General features: G+C 41.0%; 1 protein-coding gene across 1 annotated transcript; it reads right to left on the reverse strand.

The window, feature by feature from the left end:
- Nucleotides 1-3,834: 3,834 nt before the first annotated feature.
- On the reverse strand, nucleotides 3,835-16,698 carry wapla (WAPL cohesin release factor a). Its single transcript, XM_077729379.1, has 20 exons — nucleotides 16,430-16,698; nucleotides 15,174-15,533; nucleotides 13,884-14,568; nucleotides 12,891-13,198; nucleotides 12,430-12,560; nucleotides 11,547-11,642; nucleotides 10,792-11,004; nucleotides 9,965-10,101; nucleotides 9,199-9,310; nucleotides 8,885-9,115; nucleotides 8,475-8,586; nucleotides 8,285-8,382; nucleotides 8,018-8,094; nucleotides 7,753-7,934; nucleotides 7,198-7,313; nucleotides 6,862-7,092; nucleotides 6,561-6,771; nucleotides 6,168-6,256; nucleotides 5,895-5,990; nucleotides 3,835-5,180 (listed from the first exon to the last, which is right to left on the reverse strand). Exons 2-20 carry the CDS (start codon nucleotides 15,505-15,507, stop codon nucleotides 5,115-5,117), a joined length of 3,525 nt encoding a protein of 1,174 aa, XP_077585505.1. The 5' UTR covers nucleotides 15,508-15,533; nucleotides 16,430-16,698; the 3' UTR covers nucleotides 3,835-5,114.
- Between the last annotated feature and the right edge of the window lie 203 nt (nucleotides 16,699-16,901).

Raw genomic sequence — 16,901 nt, forward strand, 5'->3', positions numbered from 1 at the left:
CCAGGTATGAAGCACTCACTACTTCACAGTCACCTCTAGAGCCAGCCATTGTTCATGTTTTGGATTTTTTTGTATAAAATCTTGCAGTAGGGGAGGAGCTATATGATGGAAGATGTTGTAAACTAAGATGGCATCTGCATATTTAACAGTATTGAGTATTCATTTATGTTTTTTTAATATCCGACAGTGATGGTTTTTGCTTTTCTGTTTTTTCCATATATAAGGCGCAATGGATTATAAGGTCTATTTTGGAGAAAATTTAAGACTTTTAAGTGCGCCTTATAGTCGTGAAAATACTGTACTATTGCAGTATAGTGATATTTACCAATAGACAACATGTGAGTAAGGGAAAGCTAACTAATACCTTAAGATCCGAGTTTGATTGGGCATTTATTCAGAGTCAGGGGGCAACCCTATGGGGAAATCTTCCCAGAGACCATTAAATGTGTAGCGGAAAGAAAAAAATGGACTCCGTTTAGAGGCCCTATGTGTGCCACTGATGCCTTGCAAGCCACGGGGAGGCTCACTTAGCAGGACTGGTTTGTTTGGAAGTGGTTTATCACTCGCAAGATCCACAAGAGAGAGAATAAGAGACAAGAAGGAGGGGGTCCAAAGTGGTGGAGTCTAATCTAAATAATATAATTTAAATGTCAGAGAGTATAAATTAGCTGGATTTCTATTTAAGTGGAAGGAGTGCATTGAGGCGGTGGATGTTGTAGAAACTTTCCTCCGGGCCTTTGAGAAAGAATGTTTGGGGTTTTACACTAGTGGTTACTATGGTCTGTTGCAGTGATTGCTGCGTGGGTTCAAGTCCCGATTCAGTGGAGGGGGTTGGGTTGGGTTGCTGGGGGGGGACAGTGCTTACAAAAGCAGTGTTTGTCAGTGTTGTTGGGGATAATGTTAACTTGTACTACAAACTACACCCAAGTGTGTTTGTACCAGAATGTCAGATTTTGTTGGTCATTATCGGGAATGGCTGCAAATCAGGACAAAACACAGGCCTTCCATTTTGATAGGGAGATTATTGCTTGGCAGCCCAGGTGAGCCATGGCGACATGATCCCAACAGATTATCAAGTCAACAAAATGTACCGAAATGAAGGTTTTCAGTATCAAGGGAAAGCTTTAACAAGCAGCTGCGAGAGATCAAGATTAATTGCCGAGGCTGAGACCAAACTTAGATCCTGATGAGACCTTAACGGGTGTTAATATAGTCGGATATCCATACAAAGTGAGAGTATGGGCAAATTGTCATGTCTTAGTACAGGTTTGGTAGAGGAGTGAGATATGGAAAACAGACAAACAGGTAACCTCGAGGACCAGAGTTGGGTACCACTGGTTTAGATCAAATAAATACAGATAATTCCATTGTTTCTTAAATGCCATGCTTCTAAGGTTTAACTTACTATGCATAGATGTTTCTTCTATGACTCTTTCATTGGATTGTTTAGGGGTCACCCTGTACTATAAACCTTTAGTCTCAATAGTCCAAAGAAAGAAATAACTCTTGCAAAATAACAGTCTGATCGTTTCTTTAGTGCTCAAAGGGGATCTGGCAAGATTTACCAAGACACAGACTACTGGACGTAAGCCCCCCTTTGTATAAATCCACTCCACTGAGCCCACAGAAGAGCCTCTCTACAGGACCAAAGTCGCCCCAAGGTAGACGGAGGCGATAGCTAGAGCACATTGGATGCACGACGGAGACGATCCTAGATTCATCTGACTGGAGTTAGGACAAAAACAACCCTGGACGAACCGTTGGCGTGCGAGTCACGCACAGGCCAGAATACAGCCAGGTCGGAGTATCTCCCTCATCTGTCGTTCGGAGATGTGACAAACAAAGGGAGCGGGAATACCCACGTGTTTACAAAGCAGTCCTTGTTGACAGATTGGCAGTTTTGTCACAGTTTAATCATGAAATAAATTAAGGGAAGGGTGGGCGGCTTGGTGAAAGAATGGTTAGCATCAATGTTCTCTAAGATCAGCACAATTGCGCACTACTATCGTCTTCTCTGCGCAGCAGCAATTATATGGCATGCAGTAAATAAAATCCAAACTTTATATATATTTTTACCCCTTTCCCCAATGTTTGCACCTTTTATGCAGCAGCCAGTGGCAGTAGCTCTGTCTACTCTTATGTTTTTTTGTGTTTTACAGCATGTTTTACATGGAAAATTAGAGGGAACATTGACATGCACCTGCCATACTGGTGTGCCCATAGCGAGCAATGATGTTGTCGCTAAAACTGGTACTCAGTGGCTCAGGGAAGTTGTCTTTCTGCCCAAACCAAGGAAAGATTAGAGGGAACATTAGTTGGTACAGCCGCTACACAATTCTGAGACTAAGGGTTTCAATCCCCGATGGTTCTGGCCATGTTGTGTGATGTTAGTATGTTCGTCTTACCTGGGTTTTCTCCAGGAATTCAGGTTTCCTGACAAATCTCAAAAAACACAAGGCAAGGCTAATCATACACAACATTTTCCCTAGATATGACAAACCAAGTCTGGATGTCCCCATGCTTACTGTCTTTAGTCTGCTGGGATTGGTTGTTTATTTTAACAGCTCCATGCTTTGAGTGGAGTCCCTTGGTGGTTCCTGCCAAGTTTTAGATTCCATGAACATGCTTTCTTGGACTCTAACTTCTGCAATCTCGCCCCCGAAAATCAGTTCGTAGGCTGTATTTTCATAATGAAGACAAGTGCTTTTAAATAATGGCTATAATTCTATGTAAATGGGATTGATTGCATGTGTACATGCTATCATTCTCTATGTGATATGATGCAATACACCTCTGCAAAGACGAGAGCTCTTACAGCTTAAGGGCAAATCAACCGCAACACCGTTGATGAAGTGTTTAAAGAATCTCTTTAAAAAGAATAAAATCAAGTCATGGCAGAACACTATCGCCCCCTAGTGCCTGTCAAGAAAGAAGACTTGTAGTCTAATGGTGCCAAGATACGTATAGTAAACGGATGTTGATATACGAGGGATGCTAGAGTGATTGACAAGTTCTAAATTCATTCCGAGGTGGCGACGCCATCATTTCACCTCATCTTCCATCAGCGCTTTCATTCCTACCCACTGACATCCCATTAAAATTCGGGTGAAGGAGACTCACACTGAACGGCAAATGGCGCAACCTGAAAGATTATAAGCAGACCGAGATGGGACTGCAAAAAAAGAGGGCAGCACAGATGTCAAAATGTCGGCCCAAGGTCCGGATACAACCCACCTTGTTACTTTGCCTGTGAAAGTGAATCATGGGACTTCATTTTTTCATGCTAAAATTCAAAATGGAGAAGAGAGAAAACAAAATTTCCTAGGAAAAAAAATCAAAATAAACATACAAAGAACAAAACTGTAAAATGGCATTTTTTGACAAAGGAAATTAGAAGATAAAATAAAGTATTTTCAACCAAAAAATAAAGAAGATGTAACAGAAAAGTAGCTTTTAAGAGGCTCAAAAAGAGTTTTTGGCCAAAGTTTAAGACCCCGGATTACTATGAAGTTTCCTATATACAAGAAATGAATTATGAATTCTGCACATAAGCAAATTTCAGCTTTAAAATTAATAATACCACTCATTACAAAGTGGAAAGATGAATCCAGAAACACAAAATGAACTACAGTTCAAGCACCCCTAAAACAACAAGACTGCAATGGCGTATTTGATCGATAAAATATGAGCAAATCAAAAAGAAATATATTCACCCGAGTACTAACTATACATCAAGAATGTCAAAACTAATATCTCTTCCATCGCATAAAGAGAAAGAAAGAATATGAATATCTTTTTTTTTGTGGTTTACTGTCTCAGAACTATGTACATGGAAACAAGTACAAACATTTTATTTCTCATCACTTTTTCCCAAATGACAGAAATATTGTATAAAATAAAAATATCATCAGCTTCCAAGTAGGTGGGGGAGAGACAAAAAAAAGGAGGTAGGAAGGGGACAAAAAAGTAGTCTAAGCATTTTTTTTCCTCAATGTCCGTCAATCAATGTACACTACTATTTACATTCTACAATTCCATACAGAGTGGACATTTTTTGCAAGGTCAAAGTTCATCACTGAGGGAGGGGTAGGTGGGCCGAGCCCATAATATCAACCCAAGTGGGCGTGGCTAAAATTAAAACAGGTGGCTAGTATATAAATATACGCTTAGACATACGGAAAACCATATTTCAAAATTAGTCAATCTCTTATATAGCGCAAATCCGCATTTAGCATAGCTGAGAAGGGGGCGGGGCATACCGGACAAGAAAAATTCATTCAACTTATCACTCCGTTAATGAATTCCGATCAAATAAAAGATGAACCATGATCATCACATGTCGCACTTTAAATATGTATTTTTCATACACGCAAAAAATGAACCTTGATAATTGCTATTAACCTTATTTTCCGGATAAATGACACCCATCTGCCATTTTGTTAACACTATACCAAGTCACTCTGCTGTTCCACATTAAAACCATACATAGTGAATTAAATTAAATATGATTTTAAAACGCTATGCCAAAAAAATCATGTACACAGTAATTCACATCTACAAATTCAAAATTGTGAGATTATGTACTGTGTTACTGGGTTTAAATAATCTAAAAAAAAAAAAAAAAAGCACGCCTTGAAAGAAAATCCCTCCTCTCCGACGTCCAATTCATAAAATCCAAATAAACAGAAAAAAAAATCCAAAAATACATAAAACCCTCCTATTTTTTTTGGCATTCAACTGCAAACATTAAGGGGCCAGTCAACTTATGATGACATCATTGCGACATGCATGAAAGCGTTTCATTTTTTCATGCCGGGTCGGGTCGGTCAGCCATTTTTTCATTGTTGGCATTGACCATAAAACACGAAAAAGGGGGATGGAGGCGGGGATATTTCAGACGTGGTCTTCAAAACGGACTTTTCGGAACGGAGGTTGGCGAGCATTGACGGCTTTGGTTCAGTGGTGTGCGACTCCCCCCCGGCCGGCGCGGACCCTTCCCCCGTTTTCCCGTACGCCGCCTGGTTTCTGTCCCAGAGTCGACCCCGGCGCGCCTAAAAACCCGACCCCCTCCCTCCCCGGATGGGCGGTTGACGCGTCGGTCTTAGCGTCTGCTGTTAGCAGTGCTCCAGATAGTCGATGACCCGGGAGATGGACTTCTGCCCCGTGGTGCCCACCGCGCACTGTCAGACAGAAACGTGTCACGATGGGAACTTGTGAGGTCGGAGCTAAACTGGCTGCCTTCAGGCCTGGTTTTAGACTTTTTGCAACCCTATTTTTTAGGTATAAAAATATTAAAGATATATCTGGACGGCTGTGTTTAGGTATAAAAGTGCTATTTCAGGATGATTGACTATGATCTTATACAAAGTATTTAAGAAACTTGGAAAAAAAACTGCTTGTGTTGTTGATTTTTTTGTTTTTTTAACAGGATTTCAATTTTGCCTTTTTTTCAAACTCATGTTTAGAGAATTGTCCTAAATTCTTGATAAGGCAAATGTCTATTTAAGGGAAATGAGGGAGTACAAAAATTCAGATTTTGAGCTATTTAGGGGAAAATATTAATATTTTTTTATATAGAAATGTGGGCTAAATGATCCAAAATAAATGTACACATTTGTACATTTCAGGTCTAAATTATAATTATACTACTCAAAATTATGCCTATTCATTATTGTCTTGAACAAATATATTTGTTTTCAAGAATAAATACAATAAAATAAATACTTTGAAACAAAATTAATTAAACTATGTGAAAATAAGGGAATAAACGTTGCTTATTATGATAAATGATTATAAATATGATTCTAAAGTAGTTTTTTACATTTCCTAGTTATCTAACTTTTATAACTTTAAATAATTCAACCAAAAGTATTGATCCCAAATTGAATACTCACAGTAAGGTTCATGAAGCTCAAAAACTTCTTAAGCATTTCCGTCATTATCGAGAAGTCTCCTTTGGGGAGATGTTCTCTCACAGTAGTCACATTTACCTGCCAGACAAAAAGCAAAAATCAGCAAAATAGCCACCCTTATTTTCTTTGAAAACAATTTATTTTGCCAAGCGTAACCTCAAAAGCCGAACACACCTGTGGGCGTACAATAGCGAAATGGCAAAAACATCAAAACATGCCTGAAAAGCGTAAAAAAAGCAACCATTTTGTTCTTACCTGGCTGCCTTGGCAGAGGCATCCCAACAAGAGAGCCGTGTAGGAGGCCACAATGCTGTCCTCCATGTGTTTGCCTGCATGTTGCAAAGCTACAGAAAAAGGAAAAAAATATATATAAAAAAAAAACCAGTAGCCTTCTTCTGTTAGAGGGATTAAACTGGAATGGAAAGCACGATTGAACGATTCTCCAATCTTTTTCCCCGACCTTTTCACGGTGTCAATTTGCAGGAATAAGTCATTAGTGGAATATTTCAGCAACACTAGAAATGTTTGCTATCAAAAAACAGCGGACGGTTGACTACTTCCAAGTAAACTTCCCACTCAGCAAAAATGACTTTATACTGATATGCTGGCTTAGAGGGAACATTGCTTGAGAATTTAAAAAAAACCTACCTTTATTTAGGTCCAACTCTTCATCTTCCTCCTCTTTCTTTGGATTCTCTGGTTGTGGCTGGCTATCATTTGGTTCAGCCGCCACCCACTGTATTTCTCCCATGGTTTCTTTCCACTCGCCACTCTGGTCCTGAGGCTTGGGCGCCTCGCTAATGAGGTCATCCGTCTTGGCCTCGGCCAGAATGGCGGCTCTCTCTCGCTCTACGAAAAACTGAGGAGGAGACCGCCCGCCCGCCGTTAAGAAATAAGTAACAAAGCAGTGGTTTGGGCACTGGGGTAAGCCTTTAAAAGAGTTTCCTACCTTTACAAGGGCAGCCAAAGCACCATGGGCCTTGGGTTTTTCCACTTCGCCTTCCTTCGTCTCGGCCGTGTCGGACGGCACCGAAGCAGCCGACGTCTCGGCTTGCGTGGCCTCGACCGGCTGGGTCGGTGGTTCTTCCAGACAGAAGTCGTCTATGTTGAACTCCATGTCGACCAGATAGTGCCTGTTTCTTGAGCTATACTCAACCAAATTGATAAGTAAACCTAGACCCTGTACAGGGAAGTAGGATGTATTAATGACATGCATTTTTCCACAAGGTAGAAACTGGATACAAGTTTCTGGAAATGACAGGATTTCACAGTTCAAAGTCCTTACCAGTACGCGCACGTCAAAGCGTTGTTCCTGTGGGATAAAGCGTGGCACCCGGAGAACGCAATTTAGCGCTGTGACAATGAGCTCATCCTGCTCACCGGTTTTTGTGCTTCCCCATTCTGCAAAAATTTAAATATGAAGCAAAAATATCTGTTAATTTTGGGCTAAAAAAGGTGAATTAATCGTCTACCAACTGCAATGTTAAACAACCAGATTTAACATATTTATTTGAGTACACCGTGCAACCGTGTGTAATGCGCACCCATAATCTATGACTAATGTTTTTTTTCTCCAGTTTTTCCTTTTCTAAGTGGCAAATGATAAACACATGTCGCCATGACAAAAAAAATATTCACAGCATATGGTATGGAAACCTGGTAAAACAAACTACTGCCAATAGGAACACAATTTTCTGGAATTTGTCATTTTAAATCCTTAGTAACTTTTTCACCAGGAATCATGTTTAACACACATCCAAACTTTGCTTCAGAATTTTTTGGTACAAAATGTTACACATTATACTCCAATAAATACGGTATGGCCTACTACAATATTCACCGTTATCGTGGGTGAGGTTGAGCAACACGCCAATGACGGCCCTCATGCAGTCCTCCACAGCCTTGCCTACATTGCTGAAGCTACAGTGAGGCAGAGTGGCAGCACCCGACTCGGCAGACAAAGAACTGTTGTTCAACGCTCTGCTGTAGCGCTGGATCATATCTTCACAGTAGCACAAGGCTCTGAAAATTGTAGAAAACATTCCAGAAAGAAAATGATCAGACAGGGTGAGGATTCTTTCTCAAAAGACTATTTTGGTATTCACCTGGCAGACGAGACGATGAGCTGCGAGTCCTTGTAGGCAATTAAGTAGCCCTGGTTTTCCGGATTTTGCACTGTCACCTGTTGGCCCCCGGAGGGTAAAGGAAGGATATCAAAATAAGTTTAAGTACAAGGCCGGACAGTAAAGATAAAAATCTGACTTTTGATGGGCTGAGCAATCATGGGTGGTATAAAAGGCAAGCAGGCGTGCATGGATTTAACACTCAATTTGGCCTGGAGGATGAGGCTTGATAAGAGAGCTGCCACTTACACTTTCCAGCACTCTCAGACATCTTTCAGCTCCCCATAAAGACGCTACCAGGTTCTCTTTGTTGTCCTCTTGGCTCAGGTTTTGCACACACTCTTTTACTAGGGAAATGACAGTGACGAATGAGATCATGTGATTGGCAGTTAGTGGTTCTAATATATCTCAGTATGTAAAAATGTAAGATGTTCTGTACCTTTATCGACAATGTGGTCCAAGCCACCCAGGAGTCGCAGCTCTTCCTTGAACCAATCACCTGCTCTTTTAGATGTAAGTGAGAGCAATGTCTCCATAGCAAGATGACCCGTCTACAAAGAAGGTCAAAATCAGCTCAGTAATCGGTGCTCAGACGTTTGGTCGCCGGTCAAATAGTGACAGATAGTTTACTGTTGTACCAGCTCTCAAAATTATATTCATGAGAGAGTTTAATATTTAAGTACTGTTTAATATCTAAGTCCGGGGACCAAAAGTCCGCAGGACCAAAAGTCCGCAGGACCAAACGTCCGGGCGACCAAACGTCCGGCGACCAAACGTCCGGCGACCAAACGTCTGGTCACGCAGTAATCTTGTGTTCATTTGTCACTTTAAAGCCGTCATTCAACTCACCGTGATGTTTTCGAGGTCCAAGTGTTTATTGTGCACTGTCTCACACAGTTTCCGGATCTTCTCCTTCACCTTGTCCACCTCCTTGGCGGTAAGCTGGTCTTGGTGCGCGGAATAATCTTGGTCCAGCTCCAGGAGCTTGATCATCAGCTCCAGGCAAGCTCGATCCAGGTCCATGTTGAGGCGGTCACGACTCAGTATGTACATGAGCGCCGCAGTGCACAGGGCGAGGTTCTGATGGAACAACGGGGGAGCAACCAACGTGAGTGGAGTGAATCAGTGGGGGAAGAAGACTTAAAGGCTTAAAGGCTACCGACCGGGTGCTGTGCAGAGTCACTGAGCATTTTGAACACCTGCGCCACCTTGCCCCTGGCCCGCAGATGCATCCTGAAACTGGGCATGGCACACCGTGTGGCCAGGCTGATTATACTGCAAAAAAAATAAAAAGGAATGGACTGAATTATTGCTTCATTTTCATAAACCATTCATTTAAGAAATACTGTAATTACAAACATGTTTCCAGGTGGTTTGAATGAGATTGCCTTGTATATTAATATAGATGTATATTACATTTTCCCCCTTTGAAATCAATCAGTCATTTTTAATCAATTTTTTTCTGTGTTTTTTAGTTCAAAAAGCATTTTGTAAAATCTAAAAAATATATTTTAAAAAAAGCTAAAATAAACATTGTTTTAGATGTATAAAAAAACTGAATATTCAGGGATTTTAAACCATTTATTTAAAAAAACATCTAATTATTATATCTAAAATGGTGCTGCCCACGTGAAACCTGAGCTGATCTAGTTAGGACCCTAATTCCCAAAACATTTTCCAAAAAACTTGGCACATTTCCAAGCCAAGATGAAGCGTCATGTCGCTGGTTTATGAGCTTTGGCGGATAGCACGAGTTGCTTTCTAAATTGCCTAATGGTCGGCGACGTGGGCAAATTTTAAGTGACAGGCACTAGCATCATTCAATCAATTTAATCAGCTACTTGGCCGTTAGACCACAGCATAACATTAATGCGCCACCGGTAAAAAAAAAAGCAAAAAACATCTGTGCAAGCCAAACGGTCCGCTTACCTAAGGCATCTCGTGTTGAGCGGCTGACTGCTCTTCAAGCCCGTCTCCAGGTACTCAAAGTCATCTGTGAACTCTTGATTTTCGCCAAACTCCACCACGTCGTTGAAGTGCTTGACGTGCTGCACCACCGTGTACAGCTAAGAGACGGGAAATGCGGGTAATTGCAGTTAATTGGTAATGCCGGGGCATCTTCCCAGACGTACTGGTGCGCTTGGGGAAATGCCTATTCCATTTTTTCCCCCAGTCTAATGGCGCCATTAGCAGAACCGGTGGAGCTAATAGACTTTGTGGCATTAAACTAGAGTGGCACAGATGCCAGTTAACAGGATTTTAAGTCCTATGTGATGGATTAACTTGTTTTAATTGTTAATTTGGCAACATGCTTGCTTTTTTGGCTCAAAAAAATAATGACAAAGGATGGCCTTGAATGGCAGTAAATTGCAAACTATTAACAGAAGTAAATGTTTTTTTAGGCTTATATTTTTTCCTCCAGGTTAAATTGATTTGTTGATGTATTCAAATTTCTGCAGCACATTTTCTTAATAAATATATGCAGAATCAAATTAATTATCCGAATTTGATAGAGATTTTTGCTTCATAATAGCACATTTTAGAATATATCAACCAACTAAAATGTTAATGGTTTTGAGATTTTTTATGGAACAGCTAATCCCTCAAGAATGGTAACCTTTTTTTTAAAATTGACAATGTACAAGTTTAGTTTGTCCCTTACCAACATTTAAATTCACTAAAAATAACGCTAACATTGCCTTGGAAAAAAATGATTGCTATTTTGCCAGATAAACCAAAAAATGTGTTCCTCTTACCTCCTTGTGTTCCTTTCTGCACTTGAGCGCAGTAACAATGTCCTGGTAAGGTCGCGTGGGGATGGTCTCTGATTTAATGACTTTGGGCGGGGGTGGAGGAGCTTTGAACAAGCCGTCATCTTTATTGGAGTTGCTCTCCTTGCTGCTTCCGCTACCGCCGCTGCTGCTACTACTACTACTACTACAACCGCTTCCGCCGCTCGATAAGGTGGCCTGGGGAGAAAAAAATGGAGAAAGCTTTAGAAACAGGACTCATGCGTCATTCTCAAAATCTCTTTAATGACATGTCCGGACAATTTATCGCATCTGAATAGTCCGTTATGCACACAAGCTCTTAATAAGTGATTTCAACAGATGAAGTACGGCAAAGTTGAGGGTAACTTTGGAAAATCCCACTTGACAAAGAGCTATTTTCTATCCCTGAGCAAATATTGACTCGAATGGGAGAGGAGGGGGTTAAAAAAAAGCACATTTGTAAATAAGGGGGTTCAATGTGAGGGCAAAGAATTCAACTTGAAGCAAAAGAGACTAATTAGAGCAATTAAAAGCAGAACTGTTGACTACTCAGAGAGCAATAAATAATATCCTGCCTTGTGCTTACCAGGGGCCAATGGGGAATAGTGTAACAAATGCTAATGGTTCTATAATACGACATGTATTGCACACATCTTTATCCTCTCAGCAGTGCTCAAAAGTGGCGCGTGAATAATGCAAGGCCAGGCTATTTGTCGAGCGGCGGGGAGGTGGCGCCTTACCGGGGTCGTTTGTGATCGAGGGAGGGGCGGAGTGGCGATCTCTTCAGCCTCTGGTTGGTTCCAGTGTCGGGCGTTGTATACGGCTTTGGCGGGGGACTGAAAAATAAGGAATTGGTGGGTTAATTTCTTAAAAATATTAGAAGATAATACATTATAAGGGCAGAGAGCATCATAAAAGACAACTATAGAGCCATAACAGCCAAGACAAACAGACTCAAAGGCAGGGGACTGAAAAATAAGGAATTGGTGGGTTAATTTCTTAAGTATATTACAAGATAATACATTATAAGGGCAGAAAGCATCATAAAATACAACTACAGAGCCATAACAGCCAAGACAAATAAACTCAAAGACAGATTCTTCCCAAGAACGGGGGTTCCTAAAAGTCAAGTAAAGGTAAATTCTAAATATTTTAACTTTTGAATTTATTGACCATTAGAGAGCATCATAAAAGACAACTACAGAGTCATAACAGCCAAGACAAACCTACTCAAAGAGATTGGGATTGGGCATCTACAACTAAAACTTATTAAAATAAACAGCAGAATGATGACAATAGACTGCTCCTCCCTTCATTAGTTACACTGTAGTATATAGTATTTCCTGACTAGAGCCCTATAGATTTTAATGTGCTTATGAGCCATGGCGGACACGGAGAATAAAGGAAGAGAAAGCAGAAAAAAAACAGCCACTGTAGAAGATAATAAAGATAAACAGCTGCGCGGTGAACGCACCACGGGAAACTGGAGCAGAATAATTCAGATGAAGCTGCCCGTAAGGTAATCTTAACAACACAAATGCTTAGTTCCTTCTCCATCGGACTGCTGGAGAGGGTTAAGGCCGAATAAAACGAGGTTACCGAAACTACTTAGAACTCACTGACCTTTTTGGGGCCGCTGAAGATCTTCTTGAATCCGCCGGCCAGGTCCTTGGACTTGTCGCTTTGCTTCCCCGAGCGTCCTTTTTGGCTCTCCGGGCCTCCCGGACTGCAGTCGTCCGAGAAGTCAAAATTGTCTGCGGGAGGAATAACAGTGATGATGGCGTGTGACGTTAAGTGTGGTCATGTGACTTTAGGCTCAGTAGCAATGATGACATTTTCTTCTATGGAGGAAAAACATTAAGTAGAGATGCACTGCATTTTTATTTTCTCTCTTTTTGGGGGTGATACCTATACTTTGACAAAAGTATTTTTGATCCAAAAACACATAAAAAATGGATTAAAAAATGATAATTATTGATTTAAAAAGGGGGAAAATCAGAAAATTTAATATAATAATAATAAAAAACATAATTTACTTTTCTGGGACACACAAAATGATTTGCATTTAATTTGTGTCAGCTGACCTGTATTGCTGCTGGCCTGGCTGTCCTGGGAGTCACTGGTATGGGGACTATCCACGCCAGAGCTGAGCGCGGCCAACGCCGCCGCAGACTTCCTGGCCTTCTTCTCTTTGAAGTTGGCGCTCTCTTCGTCACTGTCGCTTTCGCTGAGATCGTCAAAGCCAAAGTACTTGATTTTGTAGTTGCTTTTACCCCCTCCGGCGCCTTCGGGAGCCTCCTCGCCCCCTTGGGCATCCTCGTCCTCAAAACCGAAGAACTCTAACTTCGACTCGGCCTTTGTTTTCTTGGCCTTTACCTGAGTGGTTTTGAATCTGCAAGATACAATCAAGTTGACAAGTGTTAACACTTTGACACGATATTTGACAAAAAATATGTATATGTATATTAATATCTAAATACTGTTTATTATACAAGTACTGTATAATATCCAAGTACTATATAATATCCAAGTACTGTTTAATATCCAAGTACTGTTTAATATCTAAGTACTCTTTAATATCTAAGTACTGTTTAATATCTAAGTACTGTTTGATAAAATACAAGTACCCTTTAATATCTAAGTACTTTTTAATATCTAAGTACTCATTAATATCTAAGTACTCATTAATATCTAAGTACTCATTAATATCTAAGTACTCATTAATATCTAAGTACTCATTAATATCTAAGTACTGGTTAATATCTAAGTACTGTATAATATCTAAGTACTGTATAATATCTAAGTACTGTATAATATCTAAGTACTGTATAATATCTAAGTACTGTATAATATCTAAGTACTGTATAATATCTAAGTACTGTATAATATCTAAGTACTGTATAATATCTAAGTACTTGTTAATATATAAGTACTGTTTAATATTTAAGTACTGTTGAAACCAGCTCTCAATATTATATTCATGACAGTTTAATATCTTAATATCTAATGGTTTCAACGGTACTTAGATATTAAACAGTACTTAGATATTAAACTCTCTCAATCCCATCCCTTCTTACCTTGGAGGTTTAGGCTGCACGTCTGACTTTTTCTTCATCTGGCCCGCATCTCCAGGGTCGGCGGGCGTGGCCGGCGTGACCATTTCTTCCACGCTTCGCTCAATGGTGTCCTGGATGGTAACATTGCACACGGAGACGCAGGAGGGGTGAAGGACCGTGTAGTCTCGGACCCTCCCGCCTCCCCGTCCGGCGGGCTTTGCCGGCGCCTTGGCGTGGGCGGCGTTGTTGCTTGCCGAAGCAGAAACGGCACCCTCGGGTTTCTCGCCGGCGCCCTCCGCTTCGGAGACTGCGTCGGTGTCGTCTTCTGGGGACAGTTTGTTCGAGCGACGTGGCTGGTATTTCTTGCAATTTGAAGCTCGGAGGGTGAACGGGGAAGGGGGGATGTTGTCCACGGGCTGTGGGGGAGGCTCCAGCTCAGGACTTTCTTTTGCTGACGGTGATGCGTCGTTATTAGACAAGGAGGGGGCGGTCTGGAAGTCAGCACCGCCAAATGGGACATGGGCGGCCTGTGTGGCGGCAGCTTGGAGGGCAAAGACTGTCCTCTGCGTCCCTGAAGAGCATTCAGACGAGTTGGAGGCGGCCTTGGACAAAGAAGGCGTGGCTGTTGGCGTCTGGTTGCTTTGCGCAGCGCTTTTGTACCACGGCTTGTTATTTTGGACAGCCTTTGCGTCAACTGCTGTTTTGACTGCAAACAGACACACAAAGGGACATTTTGACAAAAATATAAACACTTGATTGTTAAGATTGTCAATAGGTTGACCATCCCATAGAGACGAAAATCTTTTAAATTGTCAGAACAGGAGTCAGGAACATAATGCTCTCGAGTCCTATCTGGCTCTCTGCCGGAAAAAAATTCAGCAATTACTATATATCCTTACATAATGGGCTGAAACAAATACTCATGAAGTGGTACATTGATCTTGGACACATCATACGTTAGCCCCAATTATGTGATTCAATTAGGCTTTTTAAATTATTTTCTTTATTATTATATGCCGAAAACAATTTCCGCAATTTCTATCTACCCTTACATAATGAGCTGAAACAAATACTCATGAAGTGGTACATTGATCTTGGACACATCAAATGTTAGCCCCAATTATGTGCTTCAATTTGTTTTTTTTCCATTTTCTTTATTATTATATGCTCTTTTTGGCATACCGCCCACCCCTAATTTGGAGTAATCTCTTCTAGGTCATTTGGCCTACATTAAGGATTAGTTGTTTGGAAAAAAATGGTTCCAAAAGAAAATCCCCAAACACAAACTAGCAAGTCATCCACTACACTTACTTGGAGTTTTGGTGGCCGTACTCTGCGAAACAGTGGCCACAACAGCGACGTTTTTGGCGGCCGTCGTGGTCTCGCCGCCCTCATCGACCCTTAACGACTCATCGTCGCTGTCGAACCCGAATGGATCGTCACCGCTGTCGCTGTCCTCCAGCCGGGGCCTCTTGGACTGCTCATCTGACTTTGAGTGAGGTCTTTTGGCCCCCAGCTGTGCTTTGTAGGTCGTCTCACCCCATTTGGTGCTCAGGGTGGGTTTCCTATTGGAGAAGACCTCTTCGAACTTGGAATTGGCCTCACCTCCCTTGCGGTTGTACGTTTTACTAAATCGGGATGTCATACTGATGGTTTTATGTTACATATTACCTGTGAACATACACAAAGGAACAATAATTACATGTTGTGATCAATAATAATTGAGTGGTGTACGTACAGTGAATTTTAGTGTACATCCACTTATTTTTTTGGTCATCCCTGGTTTAATAACCTAAACTAGATGGGTTATTTTTAGCCCGGACGTGATTTTTTTATATATTTATATTACTTTGTGGAGTAGCACCACCAATTTCGTTATACACATGTATTATGACAATAAAGGCTTTTGATTTGATTGATTTTTAATGCAATTGCAGTATTCAGACTATAAAATTGGGATCTTGATGGCAAAATAATTTAGCAATACTCCACTTTCCTATTTCAAACAGTTCAAGATCTCTGGTTTAGCAAATGCGAAGGACTTTAATAACAAAATGTCACTTATTTTTTGGGGCGATGGTTTAATCCAATACGTGACGTTGTAACATGGCACTATTTCAATTTGATGCGCTTAAAATCTTAATTTTGTACCCACTAGAACAACGTAATTCTACTATTGCTACTAAAGTTGGCACACCTGATTTAGCCCATCTGCTAACTGACACGCCGTTTCAACACGTTTCCGCCAATCTTCAAATCATCCATTCATTACAATAAAAGTCATTCCAACGCACTTTCACCCTACTAACTTGATCTCGAAGCTTATTTCTAAGTGGAAAATTACTCCGATCCACCTAACAATGCAGCGATTCTCCGAGTGGGCCATCGGGTTGTAAAGTTTACACAAAGTTAGCCGATAGCTGTTAGCATATACTTCATATTGGACCGTAAAGCCTAATAATTTTGAGATCCGATAAAAACACGGTTAAAAACATCATTAGTAATAACATATGTTTAATAGGGAAAATGGCATTTTAATTAGTAGTTAGAAAAGTACTCGTTATTACCTTGCAACTCTGGCAAATGTTTGTTTGTTAGCCAGCCGGCTAGGCCTGATCCTCAGCCCAAGCGCGTAAAGTCCGTCTGATCGAGTGCAAACAACGCACGAAACAGATCTTCTAGGCGATAACAGGTCCTGTAGAATTGTCGGAGATCATCAAAATTAAAATCGCGATCTCAAACGCGGTCTAAATATAGTGGATAATCCCGACTTTCGCATTTTGGAGTGCCGATGGCGGCCATTGAAGACATCCCCTCCCCTCGTCGTTTTGCCCAGGCAAGAGGTGGCACATCCGATGCGGAGCACCAAGGCAGACACCGACCAATCAGACGAGCGATTACTCTTAGGCAACACAGTCAAAGTGAATGTGATTGGTTAAAAAATCAAGTATAAACACACGTTAGGGGGCGCTAAAACACCGTGTAACAAGATAAAAATAAACCAATAAACAATGACATTAAGTCCATTTTGGGTTTATA

The sequence above is a fragment of the Stigmatopora nigra genome, chromosome 12 (assembly GCF_051989575.1).
Source record: "Stigmatopora nigra isolate UIUO_SnigA chromosome 12, RoL_Snig_1.1, whole genome shotgun sequence".
Taxonomy (NCBI): Eukaryota; Metazoa; Chordata; class Actinopteri; order Syngnathiformes; family Syngnathidae; genus Stigmatopora; species Stigmatopora nigra.

Bases quoted from the DNA above. Each gene is read 5' to 3' on its own strand.
- wapla (XM_077729379.1), bottom strand. From the start codon at position 15,507: ATGACATCCCGATTTAGTAAAACGTACAACCGCAAGGGAGGTGAGGCC. The intron at 12,561-12,890 runs GTCAGCTGACAC...TTCCTCCCGCAG, and splicing joins CCAGGCCAGCAGCAATACAG to ACAATTTTGACTTCTCGGAC. The intron at 8,383-8,474 runs GTACAGAACATC...TCATTTCCCTAG, and splicing joins GGACCACATTGTCGATAAAG to TAAAAGAGTGTGTGCAAAAC.